Genomic DNA, 27,901 nt, shown 5'->3' with positions numbered 1-27,901 from the left:
GAATCTAGCTAAGTCCATGAGGGAGACAAAAGGGCATTACCTTGAAGGGTGAGGTGATGTTCATATTAGGGCACATATAATCTCATTGACCAATCAGAATAAATGACACATTTCTTTGTGATCCCAGTAATTACTGAGAATGAAAATATTACACCGAAGTCTTGCAATGCTCCATATGTATTTCCTTGTAGAGAAACAAGCCTTTTCTCAGCTAGTGAGGTTTGAGGATTTTTTTTTTCTCTTCGCTGTAGTTTAATTTGGGTCGGAATGAAAAGATACTGGCTAGAATTGCTATCTACAATAATTCAATAGATATAGTTCTTTTTTTCAGTTTTCAGGATCTTGGCATCACCGACAAGACCAGAATTTATTTCCTAACCTGAAATGTCCATGAGAAGCTGGTGATAAGAGTTAGAGGTCGGTGTAGCGCTTTACAGCATCAATGATCCGGGTTTGAATCTGGCGCTCTCTGTAAAGATAACATCAAGTTAGGTAAGTGGTTTCTACTGGTGGGGAAGACTAGAACTGGGAGACATAGCCTGAAGATCCAGGGTAGTAAGATTCAGGACGGAGATGAGGAGGAACTGCTTTTCCCACAGGGTGGTGAATCCATGGAATTCACTTTTCATTGAAGCAGTGGTGGCTACCTCAGTGAATATATTTAAGACAAGGATTGATAGATTTTTACATAGGAAGGGAATTAAGGGATATAGGGAAAAGGCAGGTGGTTGGAGGTAAGCCTATCATTAGATCAGCCATGAATGGCAGAGCAGGCTTGACAGGCCAGACGGCCTACTCCTGCTCTTATATCTCCTTATCTAAGAGTTTGCACATCCTCTCCGTTATGTTCATTAGTTTTCTCTGGCTTCCTCCCACTCTCAAAAATCTTCTACGCTCCAGAGAAAAAAGCCCTAGTCTGCACAATCTTTCCCTGTAACTCAAACCTTGAAATCCTGTCAACATTTTCACAAGAATGTTGACAGGATTTCAAGGTTTGAGTTACAGGGAAAGGTTGTGCAGACTAGGGCTTTTTTCTCTGGAGCATAGAAGAATGAGGGGGGACTTGATAGAGGTGTTAAAGATTTTAAAAGGGACAGACTGAGTAAATGTGGATAGGCTTTTTAAATTAAGAGTGGGGGAGATTCAAACTAGAGGGCATGGTTTAAGATTGAAGGGGGAAAATTATAAGGGGATCATGAGGGGGAAATTTCTTTACGCAAAGGGTGGTAGGGATGTGGAATGAGCTTCCGGCAGACGTGGTTGAGGCGGGATCATTGTTACATTTAAGGAAAGACTAGATAGTTACATGGATAGGAGAGGACTGGAGGGGTATGGACCGGGTGCTGGTCAGTGGGACTAGGAGGGTGGGGATTTGTTACGGCATGGACTAGTAGGGCCGAACTGGCCTGTTCTGTGTTGTAACTGGTTAAATGGTTATATAGTATGAAGTGGGTAGATTCATTGGGTGTAATTGGGTGGCAAGGGTTTCATGGACCGGAAGGGCCTTCTAACGTGCAGTATTGTTAACATTTTAAAAATAAAATTAAACAATCTTTAAGTGCTGTGGTCCTTCAGGTGAAAGTTTTCTTGTTAACATTTTAAAAATAAAATTAAACAATCTTTAAGTGCTGTTGTCCTTCAGGTGAAGGTTTTCCAATAATGCTGTTGGAGAGGGAATTTTAACATTAGACCTACCAGTGAGGGAGAACCAATTATAGTATTTCTTAGTCAGAATGGTGTGCAGCTTCAGGTGATGTTCCTATGCCACTTGCTGCCCTTGTTGTCCTTGGCAGTAGAGGTTACAGATTTGCTGGGTGCTGCTGGAATAGCCACGGTGAGTAACTGCAATGAATTTGTGAAGGGCACATTCTGCAGTAACTCAGCATTGATAGTGGAGAGATGAATTGGTCAGGATAACTGATGGGGCTCCAATTCAGGGGTTACTGTGTCCTGGATGGTGATAGTTGTTGAAATGCATTCAGTCGGGCTAGTGAAGTGTATTCTATTACATTTCTGATTTGGGGTGTCAGAAGCCGTGGCATTCAACATAAGTTGCCTGTTCTTAGCACCACAATATTGTGGCTGGTCCAATTGAATGGTGGTCGCAGAATGTTAATGCTGGAGGTTTTGGCTTAAGGTGGTTGAGTTTCTTGTTGGATGTGGTCATTAGTTAGCACTTTCATGGCATGAGAATTAATTGGTGTCCATCAATATATATCTGATTGCTGTACTATTATCCACAGGCATGGTTCATTTGCTGAGGAACTGAATTGGAATTGAACATTATGCAATCATCAACAAATAATCCCACTTGCCACTTTGATGAACACCTGCATTGACATGCTGGGATTATGATGATTGACCTCCAATAACTACAACCCTCTTCCTTTGACCTCAACCATTCGAGTGATCTCCCCTTGATACCCAATGGCCTCAATTTTACATGGGCACCTTGATGCCACACTTGGGCAAAAGATGCTTTGAAGTCAAAGTGTTCATTATCACTTTTCCTCTGAAATTCAACTCTTTGGTCCATGTTGGGCCAAGAATTTAAGGTCTGGATGTCAGCAATCCTACTAATACCCAAAATGGGTAACAGGGAGCAGGGCTGTTGGTGAGCAAGCATTGTTTGTGTATTATACATGCAGTGCCTTGCATTATCAAGACCAGTTCTGGAAGGCTATTGGTGGTTTTGGAATCATGTCCTATCATGCTAGCATATTCAGAAAGGAGGAATAAATGTTCTTTTGGAAATAATAATGGAGGCAGATGAGTAAAGAGATTTTATACACGCTTAAATAAAATTAATATATTTGCATTATTGCTCAGATTAGTCCAGCAGTAAAAGATTATTTCCATTCTTTTCAATCATAAATTAAATGTTAAACTAAAAGATTAGTTGGTGAACAGCCTAGGAACCAAATGATAAAATTGCATTTTGAAAGCACGGTGTCAAAGAGCATTAAAAATTTCCCATGGGGATCAAATGTTCTGGTCTCTGGTGGTACATCTGGAGCGCAAGACTACATTGAAATGCAAATTGGCATTAAAGACAGCTGTGATGAATCCGTCTTCCTGACTATATAGTGCAGTATAGTCGTAGTTTATATTAGGAAGTTTAATTAAGCAAGGTATTAGTGGTGACAAATTAAGACATTCTGACCAAAATTATCCACAGATAAGATATAATAATTGATCTGTGGTCACAATCTTATCTTAACTCTTTGGAAAGGTCTTCATTTCTAATCTTCTCACATCAAAGCAGATTTAGCTGGCTATAATATGGATCCATGTTCATAATTTCCTTGCATCTTTGAATGAGAGGAGGGACCAATAGAAATTACCTTCAATGTTATGATTGGTAAAAGTGCAATATTAATGTAGGCAATTTGCTAAATTATTAGTTCTCAGAACCAAAACTAAATATCAGTGTGTTCATGGATAAAATAAGAGGCAGGTGGGACAGAATTCAGTCAACTGCATCACAACTGTATATGTATTCTACAATAATAGCTTTCAAGCCATTTTCTCAGAAATATATGCAATAAAAATACATTTTAAATCCTCAGTTACTGACTGTAGGACCACTTATCATAGAAACATAGAAGATAGGAGCAGGAGTAGGTGATCCAGGCCTTCGAGACTGCTCCGCCATTTAATGAGATCATGGCTGATCTTAAAGTTCAGTACCCTGTCCCCGCCTTCTCTCCATAACATTTAATACCCTTATACTGAAGAAATATATCTAATTCCCTCTTAAATATATTCAATGAACCTGCCTCTACTGCACTCTGTGGCAATGAATTCCACAGATTCACCACCCTCTGGGTAAAGAAATTCCTCCTCATCTCGGTCCTAAATGGTTTGCCTATTATCCTCGAATCATGGCCCCGGGTTCTGGACTCCCCCACCATTGGAAACATCCGTTTCGCATCCATTCTGTCCAGTCCTGCCAGAATTTTATATGTCTCGATGAGATCCCCTCTCAATCTTCTAAACTCCAGCGAGTACAATCCCAAATTGCGCAATCTTTCCTCATAAGTTATTCCTGCCATTCCAGGTATCAGCCTGGTGAATCGCCTCTGCACTCCCTCCATTGCAAAAACATCCTTCCTTAGATAAGGTGACCAAAACTGCACACAATACTCCAGGTGGGGTCTCACCAAGGCCCTGTACAGCTGCAGTAAGGTATCCTTGTCCCTATATCCAAACCCTCTTGATATGAAGGCCAACATACCATTTGCCTTTTTAACCACCTGCTGTACCTGCATGGTCACCTTCAGTGACTGGTGCACAAGAACCCCTAGGTCTCTCTGCACTTCCAATCTATTGCCATTCAAATAGTAATCTGCCCTCCGGTTTGTATTATCAAAGTGGATAACCTCACATTTATCCATATTGTAGTGCATTTGCCAATTATCTGCCCAGTCCCCCAATTTATCCAAATCACACTGGAGCTTCCTGACCCCCTTTTCAGGCACACAACCCCTCCTAGCTTAGTGTCATCTGCAAATTTGGAGATATTACATCCAATACCCTCATCAAGATCATTAATGTAAACTGTGAACAGCTGGGGTCCCAGTACAGATCCCTGTGGCACCCCACTAGTCACCGCCTCCCACTCAGAAAACGAGCCATTTATCCCAACTCTCTGTCTTCTATCTGCCAGCCAGTTCTCAATCCACATCAATACCTTGCCCCAAATCCCATGAGCCTTGATTTTGCATGCCAGTCGGACCTTATCGAAGGTCTTTTGGAAGTCCAGGTACACCACATCCACTGGCTCTCCCCCATCTATTTTATCTGTTACCATCTCAAAGAATTCCACTAGATTTGTCAAGCACGATTTACCTTTTGTAAATCCATGTTGACTCTGTCCGATTCCTTCTCTGCTAGTCATATGCTCCGCTATTACATCCTTAATAATGGATTCCATCATTTTGCCCACTACTGATGTAAGGCTCACCGGCCTATAATTCCCCACTTTTTCTCTACCCCCCTTTTTAAATAGTGGGGTAACATTAGCTACCCTCCAATCCATGAGTACTGATCCGGAGTCTAACGAGTTCTGGAAAATAATTCTTAAAGCATCTGGTATCTGAATGTCCACTTCCTTAAGTACCCTAGGATGTAGATTATCAGGTCCTTCGGATTTATCGGCCTTCAATCCCTTCAATTTCCCTAAGACCATGTCCTTAGAGATACTAATTTCTTTCAGTTCCTCCCTTGCATTAGTCTCTATGTTTCCCAACATCCTTGGGAGGTTATTTGTATACTCTCTTGTAAAAACAGAACTAAAGTAAGAATTTAATTGGTCTGCCATTTCCTTATTCCCCATTATATATTCCCCTGAATCTGACTGCAAGGAACCTACTCTGGATTTCACCAATCTTTTCCTCTTGGCATATCTATAAAAGCTTTTGCAGTCGGTTTTTATATTTGCCGCAAGCTTACTTTCGTAACTTATTTTTGCTCTCTTGATTAATCCCTTTGTCCTCCTTTGCTGCATCTTGAACTGCTCCCAGTCTTCGGTTGTGGTACTTTTTTTTGGCCAATTGATATGGTCTCTCTTTGGACCCGATGCTGTCTCTAATTTTTCTTGTTATCACCTTTTTTGGTTTATAGTTATGCCAAACCGGTATAAACGATTTCTGCAATTCTTCCATTAGATCTGTGAATGCTTTCCATTGTCTATCCACCGTCAACCCCCCCACAAACACCACCCAATCAATCTTACTCAACTACCGTCTCATACCATCATAATTCCCTTTATTTAAATTCAGGACCTTAGTCTCGGTTTTAATTTCTTCACTCTCCATGTCGAGTGAGAATTCGATCATATTGTGATCGCTCCTTTCCAAAGGGCCTCGTACAACAAGATTGCTGATTAGCTTCTTTTCATTCCATAATACGCAGTCTAAAATGGCCTGCTCCCGAGTTGGTTCCTCGACATATTGGTCTAGATAACCGTCCCATAAACATTCAAGGAATTCTTCCTCCTCAGTATTTTTACTAATTTGGCTAGTCCAATCTATATGTAAATTAAAATCTCCCATGATGACAGCTGTTCCCTTATTGCACGCTTCTCTAATTTCTCTTTTTATGCCTTCCCTCACCTCTACATTACTATTTGGAGGCCTATATACCACCCCCATTTTCGTTTTCCGCCCCTTGCTATTCCTCAGTTCTACCCATATAGATTCCGCATCTTCTGAGTTAATATCCTTCCTGTCAATCGTGTCGGTCCCTTCTCTCACCATCTTCTCCCACCCCCTTTTCTTTCTTGCCGATCCCTCCTAAATATGGTATACCCTGGGATGTTAAGTTCCCAGGCTTGCCCACCTTGCAACCATGTTTCTGTAATCCCAATCAAATCGTATTTGTTTGTCTCAATTTCCACAGCCAATTCATCTACCTTGTTCCAAATGCTTCTTGCATTAAGATATAAAGCCTTCAGATTTGCTCTTTTCACCCTCCTTGCTATTTCTGATTTTTTACTTTCGCTGCCTAACCTAACTTTTCCTGTTTAATCATACAGTAGGTTCACTTATCATATAATCCTCAGAATCATGCTCTAATCTCCTACTTCATCTTCACACTGTGATCTTCACAGTGCGATGTAAAAAGTCATCTGTAATTTTTCTTCAACAGGGAAATAAAGTGATAAAGACTAAATATCATTTTATCTATGACATTAATCCACACATATTCTGTGCCAAAGGTACTGAGAAATCCTTATTATAGGTGGACATTGCGATCAAACCATATTGTCCTTACCACCAAACTCAAAGAAAAGCTTGGGTTTCAATTTAATCATATAAAATAAGAGGTTCAGGCTTGGATTGCAGAAGGAATACAAAGATGCGAACTGTGTTAAGTCAGCTTGTTCGATTTTGCTCGGAAGAGCATGCATGATCATTTATGGACCAGATCATACAAGCTTGCATTTGCACTCCACTATGAGATCCTTGCATCCATGCCCATCTTCTGCAGCCACACAAGTCTGCTAAGCTGAAAAACATGCTGCGGCGGCAGCCACATGTGAAACAGTCATCCACAAATGGCTTCAAGTGGTGGATCAGTGGCTCTGCCTTTTGAATAAGGCCCTTTTAACTAAATCACTGAGAATCCAATTAAAAAAAACAGTCAAATTGATTTAAGTAATAAAAATGATGAAAATTTAAAGATGTTTGCCTGTTGTAAATTAATTAAACACATTAATATTAATGAAAATTTAAAAATTAAATCACTTACTTTTACCATTCAGATCAGTAACCATTCAAATGAATGAGGCCGCACCTTCTTGAATACTTAATCTGACAATGGGCACAGGATCTGATGCATAGGTGCCTGATCTCCAGTGTATCCTATATCTCTTCCCTGCAAAGTATTGGCTTGGAGGTCAGGACATGCTGACTTGTAAGGAGCACCTTATCAGCAATCCCTTTTTACCTGTTTCATCCTGATATTTCCAGAGTGCCTAATTCAAATCTATCAAAGTTAACTTAAACACCAGCTCACAAAGATATTATTAAAACTATACCAAAGTTTAAACACTTTTTTATTCTGTCCTAACTATGGTTGTTTGCTTTCTTGTCCTATAAACACCATACAGTTCAAATGTAACTCTTCAAAGAAAAACCAACTGTGCTGAAACATGCATTGAATTCGAAAACTACAGAGAACAGAGAAGAGATGTTTAAAAAAATACATTCCAGTCACACCCACCTTTCCTAATTTTCCTTTCTCGGTTTTGTCTCCTTTCCTTTTCCCTGAGGACTCGAGCGATTGATACTCTAATCCAATGATTGCATTACAGTCATCTCATCTTCGAATGTTTCCTCATCATTAGTAGTTACCCTATGGTTAAATTCACAGCTCACTTCTTAACACAGCCCTTGAGATTTAAAGTTCTGGGCTTTAGACAATATTTAAAATAAAATTGAAATCTTGGCATGCAACTCCTTTGTACTTCCTGATAATTATTTTTTTTAAATTAATTTGATGTATAGTACACTAGTCCCATCTAAGTCTATATTATAATCAGCTACATTAACAATGAACTGAAACCTGCCACATCAACAGACAGCAACTAACTGAGCAGTGAAATAAAGTAAATATATTTGACTCGTTTTAATATGATGACTAAGGGCAATATTCATGCTCAAAGAGGGAAGGAGATAACGCGCCTGATGTAAGTCACAGCCCATTTCTAGACAGTCAGCAAGTGCGGCGATGCCCTGAATGTAGGTGGAATTCCCAAGTGCAAAATTAGCATCTCATAAACTTCAATCCTGTGGAAATGCCAACCTATGGTCGTACGGTACATCAAATCCATCACTTGGCATTTTCTGCTGTCTAATGTCATCAAGTAAACATAAGCATTGAAGGTTAATATAGGGCAAGTAACAACAAGCTTGTGATCTATTATCACAGCTTTTAACCTCATTACCAACTATTAGTTAATGGACTGGAGGGTGTCAGGCAATAAACTAAATTAACTGATTTTTACTGAATTCTAATGCCACTTCAAATGGAGTCTGATCAATATGATTTTGTTTGGTTCCTGCATGACAATTCTGAAATGCAACCTTACGATCTATCAAGAACAACAAAAAAAATGATCTTCAATAGATGCATGGCAGACAAATGATAAAAAAGGAAAAGAAAAAAAAAGAATGAATACACAAGTTGACAGTGTTTTAAAAAAAAAGAATTAAGGACTTTGTAAATTTGATAGGTGTGAAATTCAAATAACCCTAGTTTAACATTAAGAAGTAATTTTTTTAAAATCAAATTTACTTTTATTCATTTTTAAAAGAACTTGTTAGAAACAGTTTTGCATTTCAATGGGATCTACATTCATCTCCTCTCTCTGATCTAGACATTTCTTATTACAATTTAAAGTAGTCCACAGGGGCCACTACTCCAAAGTTCAATTAGCTAATTTTTATCCCAATATATCCTCTAAATGTGATAAATGTACAACTCCAGAAGGTATTTTATATCATGTGTTTTGGTTGTGTCCCTCTCTCTGCAACTATTGAAAGAGGTATTTCATACTCTACCTTTAATTCTTCATATTAATCTGACTCCTAGCCCTTTTATTGCTATTTTTGGAGTGAGTGCACCAACGGACTTAATTTTGACTCCATCTCAATCCCATGTCATCACTTTTGCTTCCCTGATTGCTAGAAGGCTCATGCATACACAATGGTTTGATAGCATCCCTTTCTCTACAGAAATTTAGGTGTTCAACTACTGCAATGAGTATTAAATGTTCTTCTCTGTCTTTAACTATTTTCAAAATTTATAGATCAATTATTTTTGATTTTAATTTTTTTCCTCTTTTTTTTGAACCTATTGGTATCAAAAGTAATAGTAGATGCCTTGACATTGCCAGCAATCACTCAGGTTGGGGTTAGAAATTAAATTAGTAATAGATTTTAATTTTTTTTTAAAAATCACTAACATGGATCATAAGGATCTTGTTTATTATCTGTAATCCTGTTTTAACTTTACCTGATCATTATGCCATATGCAACCTGATATTTCTTTAAAAAAAAACCCAATTAAATAATTGAAAAAGAATATGCCATCTAAATCCAAATGCATACAGACTCTATTCATTTATTTCACCACAGAGAACATTTGATTATAAATGACAGCAATGGTTATTAAATTGCAGATTGTTTAAAAAAATCATATTGAAATATAGTGCAGACAAGAATAATGTGAAGTTTATGTGGTCTGTATTTCCTCAGACGATGTTAAAATTGATGGCAATATAATTTTCTCCAAGGAAGGCTTGAATGTAGTTTTGATTGTCCATTAACTTGCTCCAACCCATCAAGCTAATAAAGGAAATAGCTATTGGAAGACCTTCCACAGTCAAACCTTTCCATGATTAGCTAGGTTGATCAGCAGTCAACAAGGAATCTTAAATGTTGGAAGAGAGATTATATTCTAGATTGCCACCATAGACACATGGTTAGGGCAATACTTACCAGACACACCGCCATATGTGGTTCGTTTGTCTTTACCAACAGCAGGCAGAGGTGTACCATCTGCAAGTACTCCTATCAGCCCAGAGACGGTGTTGATTGCTGTCACACCATCTGCACCACCTGTGAGAAAATAGAGCACTTAAATTCCAATCCGCAGAATAATAACTTTTGATCTGGATTGCAATGTAATAGTTGCAGAATGGATGACAAGAGTCATTTCAAAGTTAGTGGCACAGACTTTAGCAAAATGACAGGTACCATAATGCAATAAAAAGTGTGTTTTTATAATTGAAGTACTTAAGCGATTTAAAAATGTTATATAAAAGGACGATATAAAACAGATTTAAAGTAACTGCTCATGAGATGAATCTCTGTGCATTCAGTTGCCAATGCCAGCTTCTTACCTTCCTGAGCGGCAATCGCTATGCTTGTAATGTTGGTGACGTTCGGGGTCAGCTTGGCAAAGAATGGAACCTTAACAGCTTGTCGCACCCATCGGCAGATGTTTTGCACCAGTTTTGGATCCTGTTCAAATGGGTCAGTTACAAAGCTAGATGAGAAACTAATCTGATAAAGCTGTGCACAGAGACAGACATAGCTTCATGCTGCCAGTCTGACTGCTCTGTGTGCAACATTGAAGGGACTACAACCATCTCATTATTTGATCCTCAGATCACAGCAATAAACAGCAGTAATAATATCATCTAATGCAATTGCATTTTCCTTGTGTACTGAATAAGCTGAATGAATCAGCCTCCATTATCGCAGTAATAGCATTACTTGCCTACTTGTAGCTAATACTGATTAGCAAAGGTGATTACAATGAATGATCCATTAAGGTATTGAAGGCACAGTTATTAATAAACCTCCTTTCCTAAAAAGAAAAAAATAATAATTGCTGACATTATAACTGCTTTTTTTCTTTTGCAAACTGCTGCTCCCCCGCTTTCTCGAATGATTGGATTCATTTTTCTTTCAATTTGTTGTCCATGAATCATTTTACCAGGTTTGAGAGTTGCCAGTCTATTACATTGTAAGTTGTGAAGAGGTTGGTCGTAATGTGGCACTTTAGGTTGTTGAAGGAAATTTTAGCACGTTTGTCTTGTTTTTTTTCAGTGATATTGTAATTAATTTATTGGACTGGTAATGTAAAATCTGGACTAGAATTCTATTCATACGTGTGGTGATGCAGCTCATAGAACCACTGCCTTGCAACACCCAGAAACTGGGTTCATTCCTGGCCTCAAGTACTATCTGTGTGCAGTTTCACTTTCTCTCAGTGATTGGTTCCTCTGGTTTGCCCTAAATCCCAATGACATGGGTTGGGAGGTGAATTGGCCTCGCGACGAGTTATAAAATCTAGAGATGAAAATGTAAGGAGATTTTGTTTTTCAATGGGATTAATGCAGGATTAGAATAAGTAGGTGGTTGATGGTTGATGTAGACTTGGGAGGGTTAAAGTGACTATTTCCATGCTGCAGTTCTCAATGAGCCTGATTCCAAGTCCCATCGTGGCAGCTGGGGGGTTTAAATTTGGTTAAGTTAATGGATCTGGATTAATAGATTTTGTATCAGTGATTAAAAAATTAATGGACTGCCGTGAAGACCTGTAAGTTTTGCAGCTACACTGTTCTCAGGTAGAAAGAATGTCTGCTGCCCTTGTCTGGCTTGATATGTATGTGACTCTAGACCTCAAAAATCTGGTTGGCTCTTGACTGACCTCTGAAAGGAAATCAGTTCTTCAATACCAAAGGAGCTAGGTACAAGCAATAAATATTGGCACCAATCTTATCTCGCAATTTTGGTCACCCACTTATAGGAAATATATCATTAAGTTGTCGGCAGAATCACAAACAGTAATGAGGAAGTGTACAGGAGGGTGATAGATCAGTTCGTTGAATGGTGTAACAACAACAACCTCAGTAGAGGAGAGGGTCAAGAACTTAACATTCCTTAGTGTCAATATCTCCAAGGATCTGTCCTGAAGCTTCCATGTTGATGGAAGGAGGCTCACCTATGGCTATATTTTGTGAAGTGTCTGAAGAGATTCAGTATATCACCAAAAACTCTCGTAAACTTCTACAGGTGTATTGAGGAGAGCATTCTGGATGGTTGCATCACTGCCTGGTATGGAGGACAAGAATAAACCCCAGAGAGTTGTTAACTCAGCCTGCGATATCACTCCATCGAAGAAATCTACAAGAGGCAGTCTTAAAAATTCGGCCTCTATCCTCAAAGACCCCCACCACCTAGCCCATGCCCTCTTCATTCTGCTACCATTGGGAAAAAGGTACAGGAGCCTAAAGACAAGGACTCAGTGGCACAAGGACAGCTTCTTCCCCACTGCCATCAGATTCCTAAATAATCAATGATCCAAAGACACGGCCTTACTTTTTGTGCACAACTATTTTTAATTTATTTTTGTTTATAGTGATGTTGTAAGATGGTTATAATATGAATGTTTGGGCTATGAAGCTGCCACAAAACATCGAATTTCATGTCTTGTTCATGATGATAAATTCTGATTCCGATTCTGAAGTTGGAAAGGGTGCAGAAAAGATTCACAAGAATGTTATTGGGACTGGTAGGATTGAACTATATGAGAGAAGTGGAATAGTAATCAGGGGTGGCCAACCTTTTAATTTTTAACTTGCCCTTCCTGATAGCATCATTCCAAAATCATGCCTGGTAAATGGGAACTTGCTTCACATATAAAATATTTAATCCTAGTAATTTGGATGAGAATAACATTAGGTCAGACAAACTAAAAAAAAAACTAAAAGAAAAGTCTGCTTCACTGAATTCAATAGTATTAGAGACATTTATACAGGCAACAGTGAATGTATAGAATCAGTAATTTTTAGACATACAGCCCTACTGGCATACGAGCCTGGGCCGCCCAAATTCTCCAATTAACCTACAACCCCAGTACATTTTGAAAGGTGGGAGGAAACCAGAGCACCTGGAGGAAACCCTGGAGTGAACGTACAAACTCCTTACAGAGAGCACTGCATTCGAACCTAGGTTTTGGCATTGTAATAGCATTGTGGTAACGCTACTATAACCGTGCCACCCTATCTTCATCTTTTAAGAAACAAACCGTGTTTTGCAGGTGAATTTGAAAAGTAAATATTTTAATTCTCATTAGACATGGATCAGAAAATGTAACATCTTTCACTAAATGATGCAGAACCACTTTATTCAGCCTGAACTACATCCCCTTCCCCCATCCTGCTGGTAGCTTTTATTCAAACTGGCATGGTTCAGTTTGTCAATGTACATGAGCAGAATGTAAAGTGGAACCTTTTTATCTATCCAACACTTTAATACATCAGTTGCTTGCGCCATATGCATAATACTGAACAAGGTGTACTAGATGCAACTGTAGTATTCATTTTGATCAATGAATTTCAAAGAGTACCAGAAATGAATTCGACTGTCTTTTGCATACGGATCACCACTAAAATCATTAAACAAGGAACCATTTCAATTATATACAAGATGTATGAACACATTATGGGCACATGTAAAAATATCTTACAATAATTTGAACTTATATTGATTTAAAATAGTTAACATTTTTGAAGAACGGCTTGCATGACATGTATGATATGAACATAGAACATTACAGGACACTTCGGTCCATTTTTTGTTTTGCCAACCTACTTCAACCTACTCAACAATCTAATCGTTCCCTGACTCATACCCATCATCCTCTATTTCTCTTGCATCCATATGCCTGTTTAAGAGTCTTTTGAACATCTCCATTCTATCAGCCTCCACCACCAGCCTGGTCAATGCATTCCAGAAAGGGGAGCAAAGGAGACGACCCAACATAGAAGATGACAATGGAAACAGACCAGCGAGGGGCTCAGCAGCAGAGGAAACTTGCAGTTGGGGGATTCTGAAGGGACTCTCTTTTGCTTCTCATTCTCTCTTACAGTAAGGGGTGCCAGACAACATCAGTGATGACTCTTTATCTGTCTTATAGAAGGTAATTTTGTGAAATATTATATGTTCTGTACTATCATATTACAATAAAATAATCTTGAAATCTTGAACCACTCTGTAAAAAAAACAACTTGATGTCTTCCCTCAGCTTTTCTCCCCTCATCTTAAACAGATGTCCTCGGGTATTTGCTACTGTCACTATCGTTACTGGGAAAAAGGAGCTGGCTGTCCACCCTATCTATGATTCTCATTAAGTCACCTCTCAGCCACCTTCATTCCAAAGAGAAAAAACCCCAGCTCTGTTAACCTTGCCTCTTAAGACACATTCCCCAATCTAGGCAATATCCTGGTAAATCTTCCCTGCACCTTCTCCAAAATTTTCACATCCTTTCTGTAATGAGGTGACCAGAATTGAACACAAAACTGCAAGTGTGGTCAAACCAGAGTTTTATAGAACTGCAAAACCAGAGTTTTAGAGAACTGCAACATCACCTCACAGCTCTGAGCTCAATTCCCTGACTTATGAGGGCCAGCATACCATATGCCTTCTTAACTACCCTATCAACTTGCACACCAACCTTGAGACTGTTAAGAATGCTGACATTAACCATGTACACCACCTTCAAGTTCGACTTTCGAAAATGCGTCACTTCACACATATCCAGTTTGAACTCCACCTGACACCTTTTCCTGTCTAACTCTGCAACATGTCTATATCCTGTTGTAACCTACAACAATCTTCTATGCTATCCACAACACTTTCAGCCTTCGTGTCATCTGCAAACTTACTGACCCATTCTTCTTCTTCTTCATCCAGATTATTTATAAAAATCACATAGAGCCTGGGACCAAGAAAAGAATCCCTGCAGAACACCACTAGTCACTGATCTCCAGGCAGAATACATTCCATCTACTACTACCCTCTCCTTTCTAAGGGCAAATCAATTCTGAATCCACACAGCCAAGGTCCCATGGATCCCTTGACTTTCTGAATGAGTCTAGAGTGGGGTCGAAATGGTTGGCGTAGCAATTAACACACCTTTACATTACCAGCGATTGAGACCAGGGTACAAATCCCACGAGGTCTGTAAGGAGTTTGTACATTCTCCCTTTGTCAGCGTGGGCTTTCCCTGGGGGCTCTGGTTTCCTCCCACTATTCGAAACACACCGGGGGTGTAGTTAATTTGGTGTAAATTGGGTGGCATGGACTTGTGGGCCAAAATGGCCTGTTACCGTGCTGTATATCTAAATTTTAAATTTAAATGCCTTATTAAAATCTATATGCACCACATCTACCACCCTACCTTCATCAATTCCTCTTGCTACTTCTTCAAAAAATGGAATTAGGCTTGTGAGGCACAACCTGCTCCTTACAAAGCCATGCTGACTATCTTAAGATGACAATGCTTCTTTAAATGCTCTTAAATTCTGTCCCGAAGAATTCTCTCGAAAAGTTTGTCCACACTGCCACGACTCAATGGTCTATAATTCCCAGGATTCTCCCTATTATCTTGCAGAATAAACTATGAGGGAATTCAATAGTTAAATGATTGCTTTCTGTTGCATGCAGTGAGTAATGGTATCAAAAATTGATCTTAGCTTATAAAGGGAAAGTGTGGTCAATGTAATTTGATTTATAAAGAAACAATCAATTTCTGTCGTAGAATTTTTATTCTCCATGCAAATTAAAAGAACTGCAACAGTTTTCACTTAAGAAAAATATTGTTATAAATCTGTGAGATAACCATTCTTTCTAAACAAGCATGAATAAACATTATTTTAAATATGATTCATTCAGATGAAACAGAATTGTTTTGAAAATTCTGGCTATTAATTTTTCTAAGGATTTTTAAGCCTTATTTTTCTAGCTGTAGAACATTTCCTAATATTATTTCAGTAATAGATAATTGTAAAATCCACCTCAATAACACTCCTGCTCTGATCAAGTTATGCATTTTAAATGACTTTTTGTGGAAGAAGTATTCTGACTTGCAATTTTGAATTAAATTTTAATTCATGTATTGTATACGCCCATTATTCTAAAGTTGTATATCTTTGGGATCAATCTGACTCTTTGGCTTGGCTTCGCGGACGAAGATTTATGGAGGGGGTAAAAAGTCCACGTCAGCTGCAGGCTCGTTTGTGGCTGACAAGTCCGATGCGGGACAGGCAGACACGATTGCAGCGGTTGCAGGGGAAAATTGGTTGGTTGGGGTTGGGTGTTGGGTTTTTCCTCCTTTGCCTTTTGTCAGTGAGGTGGGCTCTGCGGTCTTCTTCAAAGGAGGTTGCTGCCCGCCAAACTGTGAGGCGCCAAGATGAAAAATAAATATAAATAAAAAAATAAAAATAAATGAAACACTGAAGAGGATCAGTTGTAAAAAATGATAATTAGCCAAACAACTGGCACTGAAATCTTCTTCCAAAATCTGGTTTACTAATATATTTGACGGAACTTAAACCCAAAGACAATTCTTCCTACAATTTTCCATCACTAAATCTGGGAAGGCTTCAATTAAGACAGTATTAACAACTGTCAAGAGATATCAAAAATGTTACCATATTGATACGTTATGATGAGATTTACATTTAGAAAAGGCATGTTGAAACATCTTAAAGCCTGTTTTGTGCAATGAACTGTTTTTTTTTGTTAACGAGATGGCAAATTGAACTAGGAACAGTCCACAGGCATGACAGAATATTTCCAAATGCTCCTCCATCAAATGCACATACACCATGAATAATCTCACTAAAGATATTAGAGCTCTGCTGCCATTATAAATATTAATTAACCCTTAGACTCCATTGAGAACTTCACTCACTTGATAAGGAAACCTCTCATGAATTAATATTTTGCCAATAGCATCTGGAAGCTGGCTCACTTCCAATGGAAACCTTTGCTTATAAAGATCTACTAAAACCTGAGCGTTGCAGTGGAATGTTCCTTCTGATGACCACTTCCAAACTTTTCTTGCAAATCATTGACCCATCCCTAACTTTCCTTTCTTCCATAAAGTTTTTGAACACACTGCTACCTCCTATGCCAGCTTTCCAATGATCCCACGGTTAAATCTATCCTTTCAGGTCTATTGTCACAAAAATCAAAGCATGTTCTTCTTTATCTGTCCTGTTCCCAAGGCACAAACTATCAGTTCTGGGTGACTTTCGTTTTCATCCACATCAGTGGTCCAATACTAATTCTCTCGTGATCACGATAACATCCTGCCTTCACCTTCACGTGATACATCCCTGACTTCTTTTCCCTTTCTGGATCTCAGAGGATTGGTTAGCCACAAACTCCAACAATATCTTACTTATTCTAATGATGGTATGGTATTCTCTCGGCTTCGCTGTCTCCATCACTTTTGTTCAAATGATAAGGCATTCAAGAAATGCTTCTGAAATGTCTTCCTTCTTCCTGGATCATAATTTCTCCTCTACTTATAGAGAACAAAATCATTAATAGCATTTTATCTATTTCCTGCACCTATGCTCTCATACCCTCTTCTCCTGAGGGAACAAGGGCAGAGTTCTTCTTGTCCGTACCTTCCACCCCTCCAGCCTCCACATTCAATGGATCATCCTTCAAAATATCTGCCAGCTGCATTAATATTCTACCACCAGACATATATTCCTTTGTCAATCCCTTTCAAAATTTCAAGGGAATCACTCTCTTCACAATTCCTTGGGTACCACCAACCACTCCATCTTGTGGCACTCTCCGATGTAACCAAAGAGAAGGTAACGCCTGCCCTTTCATCTCTTCCCTTCCCACCACTGAGGGACTCGACCCAACCTTCCAGTTGCAGCACACTTCTTCCAAACTGTGGTACTGCATTTGTCATTAACAAGGACGTCTCCTCTGCATTGGAGACGACAGATGTAGATTGGGCACCTGCCTTTCGACAGACTGAATGGCTCTGAGCTTCTCATTGTTTCCACTTTAATGAACCAGCCTACTTTCGTTTGGTGTGAGGTCTCCTGCACTATTACAAGGGTGCCTTACATAAGCTTGAGGAAAAATGTATCTTCCTGATCATTTGGATGTTTGGATCTGGAGCTTGGTTGCCAATGGTTTGAACTGGAGTCCATCTAGCTGAAGAGGCTGCAGGAGTGCTGGAAGCAAATCCATTGATATTCAGTGTCTCTGAAGGAGTCTCTTTTTTTCCTCTCTTATAGTTAGGGGCACTGGGCAATGCTAATAGAGACTCTTTGCTTGCCTTATAGCAGACAAAAGTTTAACTATATCATGCATATTACATTTTTGTGTATTATTACATAACAGTAAAAGGAACCTTGAACCTTGATCTGTTCCCAGCCACCTGGAGGCAAAATTAGATATCTCACTCTTCCTTTCATTCTGCATCTGAAGAGGCCATATCTGTAAATCATCATTTTGGCTCAGATTTTTTTATTCAATTCATGTGGCCTGGCCTGCTGGGGGCATGGCCGACCATCTTGGTACTTACATCACATAGCATCATGTTACTGTAATTGCTCCTTTAACTGGCCCCTTTTAAAAACCTCAGGATCCAGCCTTCAACACAGAACATAGAACAGTACAGCCCTTTAGCCCTCGCACCTATGCTAAATATGACATCCAATTCAAACTAAACCTCTGCTTGCCACATTCCATTCATTTTCACGTGTTCATCAAGAAGCCTTTTAAATGCTACTATGCTTTCAGCACTACTCCTGGCAACATTTTCTAAACACCCACCACTCTCCTAGTAAAATAGTTGCCCTGCACATCTCCCTTAATTCCTCCCCCCACACCCTCCCCCTTCACCTTAAACACTGGTCCTCTGATATGTGATCAAGTCAAGTCAGGTTTATTGTCATCTGATTGCACAAGTGCAACTCCACAAAACAGCATTCTCTGGTCCTCGGTGCAAAACATCCAGTCATATAGCCAGACATAACACACATACAGTCAAAAAATACATATACAGGGCCAGTATTCGTATATACCAATAAATAAATAAATATTGTTTCATAAATATGAGTCGCTGATGGTCAGTGTGAGCAGTTCCTTTGGTCGTTCAGCGGTCTCACTGCCCGTGAAAAGAAGCTGTTCCTCAGCCTGGTGGTGCTAGTTCTGATACATCTGTCTTTCTTTCCCAATGGGAGTCGCTGAAAGATGCGGTGTGGAAGAGATCCCTGGGAAATAAAGATTCTGACTGTCTATCCTATCAATATCTCATAATCTTATAAAATTCTCTCAGTCTCCCATGCCCCAATCCAAGTTTGTCCATTCTCTCCCCATTGTTCACGTCCTCCAATCCAGGCATCCTAGTTCACTCCTTCTGTGCTATTTCCAAAGCCTCCACGTCCATCCTGTAATAGGTTGACCAGAATTGTGCACAGTATTCCACGTGCAGCCCACCCAAAGCTTCACATGGTTGGGACATGACTTCATTACTTTTGAACTCAATGCCTTGCCAATGAAGGCAAACGTAAGAAGTCCATTTTTTAACCACCCTCCTACTGAAGGCTTCCTAAATGAGGACCAAATCTAAAACAATTGTTACTATGAAACAACCTGACAACCATCTACCAGCTGGAACACATTACACCAATTTTCTGACCTTTAATACTGACCTTGTAATGTTCTAGTCTCTATGTTTAACTGCTTTTAATTACTTCCCCTGCCCCCTACCCACCCCAATGATAGCCATCACTTCAGCTGCCTGTGCTATAAATTCTTGAATTCCTTCCACCACTCCATCCCCCCCTCCTTTTTTAAGTGGCTCCTTAAAAGCTTTGTCAATCTTTTTTCCTATAAAGTTTGGTGATAATGTTCCTGTGAAAAGGCTTGGAACTTTTTTATTTGAAAATGCTGATTAAGACCATACAACTATAAGACATAGGAGCCGAAAAAGGCTATTCAGCCCATTGAGTCCTGCCCCACCATTTAATCATGAGCTGATCTATTTTCCCACTCAGCCCCGCTCTCCAGCCTTCTTCACAAAATCTTTGATGCCCTGGCTAATCAAGAACCTGTCAATCTCTGCCTTAAATACACCCAATGACCTGGCCTCTACAACTGCCTGGGGCAACAAATTCCACAGATACACCACTCTCTGGCAAAAGAGATTCTTCTGTGCCTCTATTCTGTTACAGAGTTCTGTGTTGTGTATTGACCTATATATTGTGTGGTTTTATGTTAAAAAGTGACAGTTTGCCTTAGAGAGCCAAGGTGAAAGTGGACTGCTGACAGTGAGAGAGAGAGTGGGAGATGTACTGGGAATCTGCAGAAGATGATCTAGAAATTTCTGGATTTGGAAGACAAACCATCACTGGGTGTGGCTGTGAAGTGGAAGGAGGCATAAAACATAAGTCATTGTCTGGGAGGCAGTTTAGAATGTTGGGCATTTTAAAAGGGATGAACATTCCAAAGGCAGCCAGAAGGATCCAGACCAAGCCATTGTTCCTCTCTCGGCAAACAACACAAGAATTTTGAATTTTGTGCTCTCTCTCTCTCTAAAAGATCTTTTAGCTTCAATTTACCAAACAAACTGAATTTTGTTTACGATCTTTACTTCGATGGTAATTGAAGTTTTGTGAGTCTTATATGTTTTGTGTTTGTTTTATGTTTGGCTTGGCTTCGCGGACGAAGATTTATGGAGGGGGTAATAAGTCCACGTCAGCTGCAGGCTCGTTTGTGGCTGACAAGTCCGATGCGGGACAGGCAGACACGATTGCAGCGGCTGCAAGGGAAAATTGGTTGGTTGGGGTTGGGTGTTGGGTTTTTCCTCCTTTGCCTTTTGTCAGTGAGGTGGGCTCTGCGGTCTTCTTCAAAGGAGGCTGCTGCCCGCCAAACTGTGAGGCGCCAAGATGCACGGTTTGAGGCGTTATCAGCCCACTGGCGGTGGTCAATGTGGCAGGCACCAAGAGATTTCTTTAGGCAGTCCTTGTACCTTTTCTTTGGTGCACCTCTGTCACGGTGGCCAGTGGAGAGCTCGCCATATAATACGATCTTGGGAAGGCGATGGTCCTCCATTCTGGAGACGTGACCCATCCAGCGCAGCTGGATCTTCAGCAGCGTGGACTCGATGCTGTCGACCTCTGCCATCTCGAGTATCTCGACGCTAGGGGTGTAAGCGCTCCAATGGATGTTGAGGATGGAGCGGAGACAACGCTGGTGGAAGCGTTCTAGGAGCCGTAGGTGGTGCCGGTAGAGGACCCATGATTCGGAGCCGAACAGGAGTGTGGGTATGACAACGGCTCTGTATACGCTTATCTTTGTGAGGTTTTTCAGTTGGTTGTTTTTCCAGACTCTTTTGTGTAGTCTTCCAAAGGCGCTATTTGCATAAAACATATTTTTTCTGTGGGCTGGTTGGAAATATAACTTAAACTTTGATTACATATGTTATATTTAGGCTAGGGCATTTATTAGTTTTATACTGTTATAGAAATTTGTATATTAACCAGTGGGCATTGTTATAAAAGGGGGGATTTTGAATTAAAGTTTGAAGGTGAAATTTTGTTAATAAAGTAATTGTTCATCTTTACCCCTGTGTGATCTGCCGCCTTTGTGGTTGCTGGTTTGATCTTGTAACAATTCTAAGTGGACACTGAGGTGGAACCACTGTTAATACTTTTTGTATGTGTATGGCTGGCCCGCCTCTTGTTGATTGTACCTGTGGCTCCTCCCCTAGATTTCCCTAATAAAGGCAGCAATGCCATAAACACTTCCCCAGAACAAGCAAAATGATTTGTGCCTTCTGCTTATGGTAATAAAAGTCTCTCAGTCAGGTAATTTTTAGTCTTTGGAGTTATTGATAGTACATCAGCCATCCTAAAGTTGTGCCCTCTTGTCCTAGACTCTCCAACAATGCGAAACAACCTTTCTACATCTACTCTGTCCATGCTTTTGAAAATTCAAAATGTTTCAATGAGACTCCCCACCTCCCTTTCTCCCAAATTCCAAGTGAAAGTTATTTTCATGATTTGGATTGGAGTCAAACAGGGAGTAGTGGGTTAAACGTGCACTTGATACACCATTCGTATGGATTGTACATTCAGTGAGTCTCTGTCCTGTTTCAATGGCATCTATCCACTGCATTGATGCATCTGTAATCTTGCATTAATTTAAAGTTTTCCTCAAAGAGCTCTGATATTGTTTTCTTAGATATTGCTGCATTAAGGTATATGGTGATGAGTGCAAATGGATTTTCACTTCATTTACACATGGAAGCTTTTTACAATCATTCAGTGCATCAATTAATATAATGACCATCAGTAACCTGATAGCAAGAGCCCAAAGTTCTTGTCTCCAACTGCCCACACATTTCCAATTCTGCAGAGGAAGGTGATATGCAACCTGTCTGAGCTGCCAAATACATCTCAGTGTGGTTATTCAACACAACACCACGCGTAGACAATGTGCTGGAGAATGATGATGGAAGGCAAATACTCTTAAAAGACTAGCATGGTCACTTTTCCACAAGTACTCTGGATTCTGAAAGAGAACAATCCATTATTTTAAATCATGGATAAAGTAAATGCTCATGGTCTTTTCTCCAGGGCAGATAAATCTGAAACCAGAGGACATAGGTTTGTGGAGAGATGAGAGGGACTTAAAAAGGGACCTTTTCACCAAGAGGGTGGTCCTGGAATGAGCTGTAAAAAATGGGTATAAATATGACTTTCAAAAGACATTCAGACAGCCATATAGAGAGGAAAGGAATATAGATTAAATGCAGGTAAATGTAACTAGCCCAGAATGCCAACTTGGTTAGCATGGATGAGATGTACCAAGTTGTTCTGACCTACATGACTTTATGACTCAAAAGCTCTCTGAACACTCAATGATGCTTAGCAAATTCTGGTGAAAATAATTTGGACTTGGTGATGTGAATAAGTCGTTCAGATAGGTATTCATATGAAATGCCCTTGATGTTAGAATCATAGAGTTCTACAGCATGGAAACATGCCCTTTTACAATTAAGTTCAGACATACAGGTCATTTCGGCCCATTAGCCTTGTGCTGTCCAATACACCCAATTAACATACACCCCAATACGTTTTGAATAGTGGGAGGAAACTGGAGCCTCCAGAGGAAATCCATGCAGACACGGTGAGAAAATACAAACTCCTTACAGACAGCGCAGGATTCAAACCCCGGTCCCATTTGCTGGTGCTGTTGCGCTAATCGCTACGCCAACCATACTTCCCAATTTTGTTAATACTGTACACGATAAACCCATTTTCCTGTGTTCGCTCATATATGCCTAAATTTCAATGTTGAAGAGAAATTTGGATAGGTACATGGATAGGGGAGGTATAGATAGCTATAGCTTGGATACAGGTCGAAGGGACTTGGCAGAATAAAAGCTCGGCATAGACTTGACTGCCAAAGGTCCTGTTTGTGTGCTTTGAATGTTGCAATTATCCTCACTTCTACCATTTCTTCCGGCAGCTCATTCCATATACCCACCACGCTCTATGTGAAAAAAGTGCTCCTCAAGTCCTTTTTAAGTCTTTCCTCCTCACCTTATATCTATGCCCTCTAGTTTTATATTTCTCAAAACCTGGAAAAAAAAGGCATTAATTGTTTACCTCAACTATGTACCTTGTGATTTTATAAGCCTCATTCATGTCTTCTTTAGCCTTCTTTACACCAAGGGTAAAAAAGTTTAAACCTATCCAGCCTCTCTGTATAATTATAACTCCCAGACCTGGTAACATTCTCAGGAATCCTTCCTGTATTCTTTCTATAGCTAGGTGAACATAAAATGTTGTTCAGTTAGGTTTGTTTCTTCCTGAATTGGCACATGGAGGCTCTGGTTGGTGTCATCACTGGCCTGGTGTTCCAACTAACAGCATAGTGGCTTATATGCAATAGGCTCCATGGTGGTTCTACTACATGTTATCTAGAGCAGCCATTCTCAATCAGGGTCACAGCACATTTAATTGGAGTCATGGACAGAAATCCTGAAGACTTTTTAATTTTTTTTATGCAGTCGGCAGAAGTATGGAAGAAACCAACTAAATTTGACTGCTTAACAGGGGAGGAGACCCATAAATTTTGAACAGAGCCCAAAGTGGGGTGGGGGTCATAGCCAAACAAAAGGTTAAGAATGGTTGATTTAGTGCAGTGGTTTTCAAACTGCTCTGTGATTAGTAAGGGATTGGTTAAGATGGTATGTGGATGGGAATAAAATTTTTGAAAACTACTGTTTTAATCGTACCTAATTGACTCGTCATGTGCATGGTTTCATAACTCCAAAGGAAATGGGCCAATGACAATTTTTATCAAGCAAAATATTTCAATAACAAATGGGTCTAGAGCAGTGGTTCTCAACCTTCCCTTCCCACTCACATACCACCTAAAGCAATCCCTTACTAATCACAGAGCACCGATGGCATAGGGATTGCTTAAGGTGACTTTAAGGGAACAGTTTGAAAACCACTGATCGGGAACATGGTGCAGTTAGTGGCATGCTCTGCCAAGCGCAATGCAGAACAAAGTCAATACACCATTTTCCTTAGAGACAGCAACAGTAAATACTGTTAATGTATGAAAAAATAAAGATGAAAAGGTTGCTGTTTGCCAAATTTACAGACTTTCAAAGAATATGGAAAAAAATCCAAAGGGAACTGTGGCTGACAAAACAGGTGAGGCAACTTGTCAAGAGGACAAAGGAAACATAGAAACATAGAAGATAGGAGCAGGAGTAGGTCATTCGACCCTTCGAGCCTGCTCCGCCATTCAACGAGATCATGGCTGATCTTAAAGTTCAGTACCCCGTCCCCGCCTTCTCTCCGTAACCTTTAATACCCTTATACTGAAGAAATATACCTAATTCCCTCTTAAATATATTTAATGAACCTGCCTCTACTGCCCTCTGTGGCAATGAATTCCACAGATTCACCACCCTCTGGGTATAGAAATTCCTCCTCATCTCGGTCCTAAATGGTTTGCCTATTATCCTCAAACCATGGCCCCGGGTTCTGGATTTTCCCATCATTGGAAACGTCCCATCTGCATCCATTCCGTCCAGTCCTGCCAGAATTTTATATGTCTCTATGAGATACCCTCTCCATCTTCTAAACTCCAGCGAGTACAATCCCAAATTGCGCAATCTTTCCTCATAAGTCATTCCTGCCATTCCAGGTATCAGCCTGGTGATTCGCCTCTGCACTCCCTCCATTGCAAGAACATCCTTCCTTAGATAAGGTGACCAAAACTGCACACAATACTCCAGGTGTGGTCTCACCAAGGCCCTGTACAGCTGCAGTAAGGTATTCTTGTTCCTATACTCAAACCCTCTTGATATGAAGGCCAACATACCATTTGCCTTTTTAACCGCCTGCTGTACCTGCATGCTCGCCTTCAGAGACTGGTGTACAAGCACCCCTAGGTCTCTCTGCACTTCCCCATCTCTTAATCTATTGCCATTCAAATAGTAATCTACCCTCCGGTTTGTATTACCAAAGTGGATAACCTCTCATTTATCCACATTGTAGTGCATTTGCCATGTATCTGCCCAGTCCCTCAATTTATCCAAATCACACTGGAGCTTCCTGACCCCCTCTTCCGTGCACACAACCCCTCCTAGCTTAGTGTCATCTACAAATTTGGAGATATTACATCCAATCCCCTTATCCAGATCATTAATGTAAATTGTGAACAGCTGGGGTCCCAGTGCAGATCCCTGTGGCACCCCACTGGTCACCGCCTGCCACTCAGAAAACGAGCCATTTATCCCAACTCTCTGTCTTCTACCTGCCAGCCAGTTCTCAATCCACATCAATACTTTGCCCCCAATGTTAGATATAGGAAGCAGGAAACAGGAATGGCTCATGAGAAATATATAGTAACCAGGAAGGAGCTTAAGAAAAGAGAGCTCAAAGGGGGCATGAGAAGGCCTTGGCATGTAGGATTAATGAGAACCGCAAGGCGTTCTGTGCATATGTGAAGAACAGAAGGATGACAAGAACGAAGGTGGGGCTACTAAAGGATAAAGGAGGCCGCAAGTGCCTGGAGGTGGAGGAGGTTGGGGAGGCTGTAAATGAACACTTTGCTTCACTATTTGCAAGAGAAAAGGACCTTCATCATGGCGAGGTCAGAATAGAACAGACGTTTGCTGGACAATGTGGAGATTAAGGAAGAGGAAGTGTTGGATCTTCTTAAAAACATCGGTTGATAAGTCCCCCGGGCCAGATGCAATATACCACACGTTTGCTGTAGGAAGAGATAGTTGGGGCAGTAGCTATGATCTTTGAGTCCTCTTTGCTTCAGTGGAGGTGGTGGAGGATTGGAGAATGGAAAATGTAATCCCCTTGTTTAAAAAAAGGTGATAGGGAGATTCCTGGGAATTCTAGACCAATGAGTCATACATCAGTGCAAACTATTGGAACGGATTCTTAAGGATAGGATCCATGGGCATTTGGAGAAATACAGTCTACTCAAAGATAGTCAGCATGGCTTTGTGAAGAGAAGGTTGTGCCTCACAATCCTAACTGAGTTTTTGAGGAGGTAACAAAAGAAATCGATGAGGGCAGGGCAGTAGATGTGGTCTACATGGATTTTTGCAAGACATTTGTCAAGGACCCTATGAGAGACTCATTCAGAAAGTCATGAGGCATGGGATCCATAGAACTTTGGCAGAGAGGATAAAAAAAATTAGCTTGCAAGTAGAAACCAGAGAGTAGTAGTGGAAGGGAAGGAAAATATTGTGCCTGGAGGTCAGTGACTAGTGGGAGTACCTAAAGGATCTGTTCTAGGAGCCCTACTCTTTGTGATTTTTTAATAAATGAACGGGATGAAGAGGTGGAAGGATGAATCAATAAGTTTGCAGAGGATAGGAAGATTGTAGGAGTTTTGGATGGATCTGAGGTTTGTCAAAGGTTACAAGAGGATATAGACAAGATGCAGAGTTGGGCAGAGAAGTGGCAGATGGAGTTCAATCCAGGTAAGTGTGAGGTGATGCATTTTGGAAGGACAAACCAGAAGACTGAGTACAGGGTTAATGGTCGGTTACTTAAGATGAACAGAGGGACCTTAGGATGTAAATCCATACATCCCTCAAGGTCACTGCAAAGGTTGGTAGGATAGTTAAGAAGGCCTATGGATGCTAGGCTTTATTAATAGGGGGAATGAGTTCAAGAACAGAGAGGCCTTGTTGCAACTCTACAAATCTCTGTTGACACCACACTGAGTATTGTGCTCAGTTCTGATCACCTCATTATAAGAAGGTTGTTGAAGCTATGGAGAAGGTGCAAAGGAGATCTATCAGGATTTTACCTGAATTGGAAAATGTCTTATGAGGCAAGGTTAGCAGAGCTGGGACTTTTCTCTTTGGAGTGTCAAAGAATAAGAGACTTAATGGAGGTCTACAAAATTATGAGAGGCATAGATAGGGTGGACAACCAGGGCTTCTTTCCTAGGGCAGGATCACCAAACACCAGGGGACATATGTACAAAGTTAAAGGAGGAAAGTTTAGGGGAGACATCAGGGGTAATTTTTTTTTACATTGAGACTTGTGGGCATCTGGAACGCCTTGCCAGGGATGGTGGTGGAGGCTGAAACATTGGGGGCATTTAAGAGACTCTTAGACAGGCTCATGGATGAAAAGAAATATAGGGTAATGGGGCAGGAAGGATTTAGTATTTTTTTTTAAAATGAGGACAGAAGGGCCTGTATGTGCTGTATTATTCTATGTTCTGTGACTTTCATGATCTAACATTAAAATATAATAGGACAGTAAGGATAATTGGAATTTTTTTTAAGGTACAGTATGGTAGAAGGGTCTTTTGGCCCATACTGACTAATTATACCCAATTGACTTACCAAATCCTGCACATTTTAGAAGGTAAGGGAAAACGAGAGCACACAGGTCATGGGGAAAACATACAAACTTCTTACAGACAGGGCCGGATTCGAGCCTAGGTTGCTGGCGCTGTTTCACCCAAACCGTTGGGATGAATAGAGGCA

General features: G+C 40.3%; 1 protein-coding gene across 3 annotated transcripts in view; it reads right to left on the bottom strand.

Annotated features, from left to right (window-relative positions):
• Positions 1–27,901, bottom strand: part of LOC138763967 (dihydropyrimidine dehydrogenase [NADP(+)]-like) — a 1,056,199-nt gene that overhangs the window by 189,184 nt on the left and 839,114 nt on the right. For all 3 annotated transcript variants that reach the window (XM_069939063.1, XM_069939062.1, XM_069939064.1), the window contains exons 17-18: positions 10,412–10,532; positions 10,008–10,127 (exon numbers count right to left, since the gene is read on the bottom strand). In XM_069939063.1, the coding sequence (XP_069795164.1) occupies positions 10,008–10,127; positions 10,412–10,532 (241 nt within the window). The remainder of the gene's footprint in view (positions 1–10,007; positions 10,128–10,411; positions 10,533–27,901) is intronic.

Source organism: Narcine bancroftii, chromosome 5 (genome assembly GCF_036971445.1).
Source record: "Narcine bancroftii isolate sNarBan1 chromosome 5, sNarBan1.hap1, whole genome shotgun sequence".
Classification (NCBI taxonomy): domain Eukaryota; kingdom Metazoa; phylum Chordata; class Chondrichthyes; order Torpediniformes; family Narcinidae; genus Narcine; species Narcine bancroftii.
The sequence above is the reverse complement of the archived record's forward strand: the minus strand, read 5'-3'. Positions and strand labels throughout refer to the sequence as shown.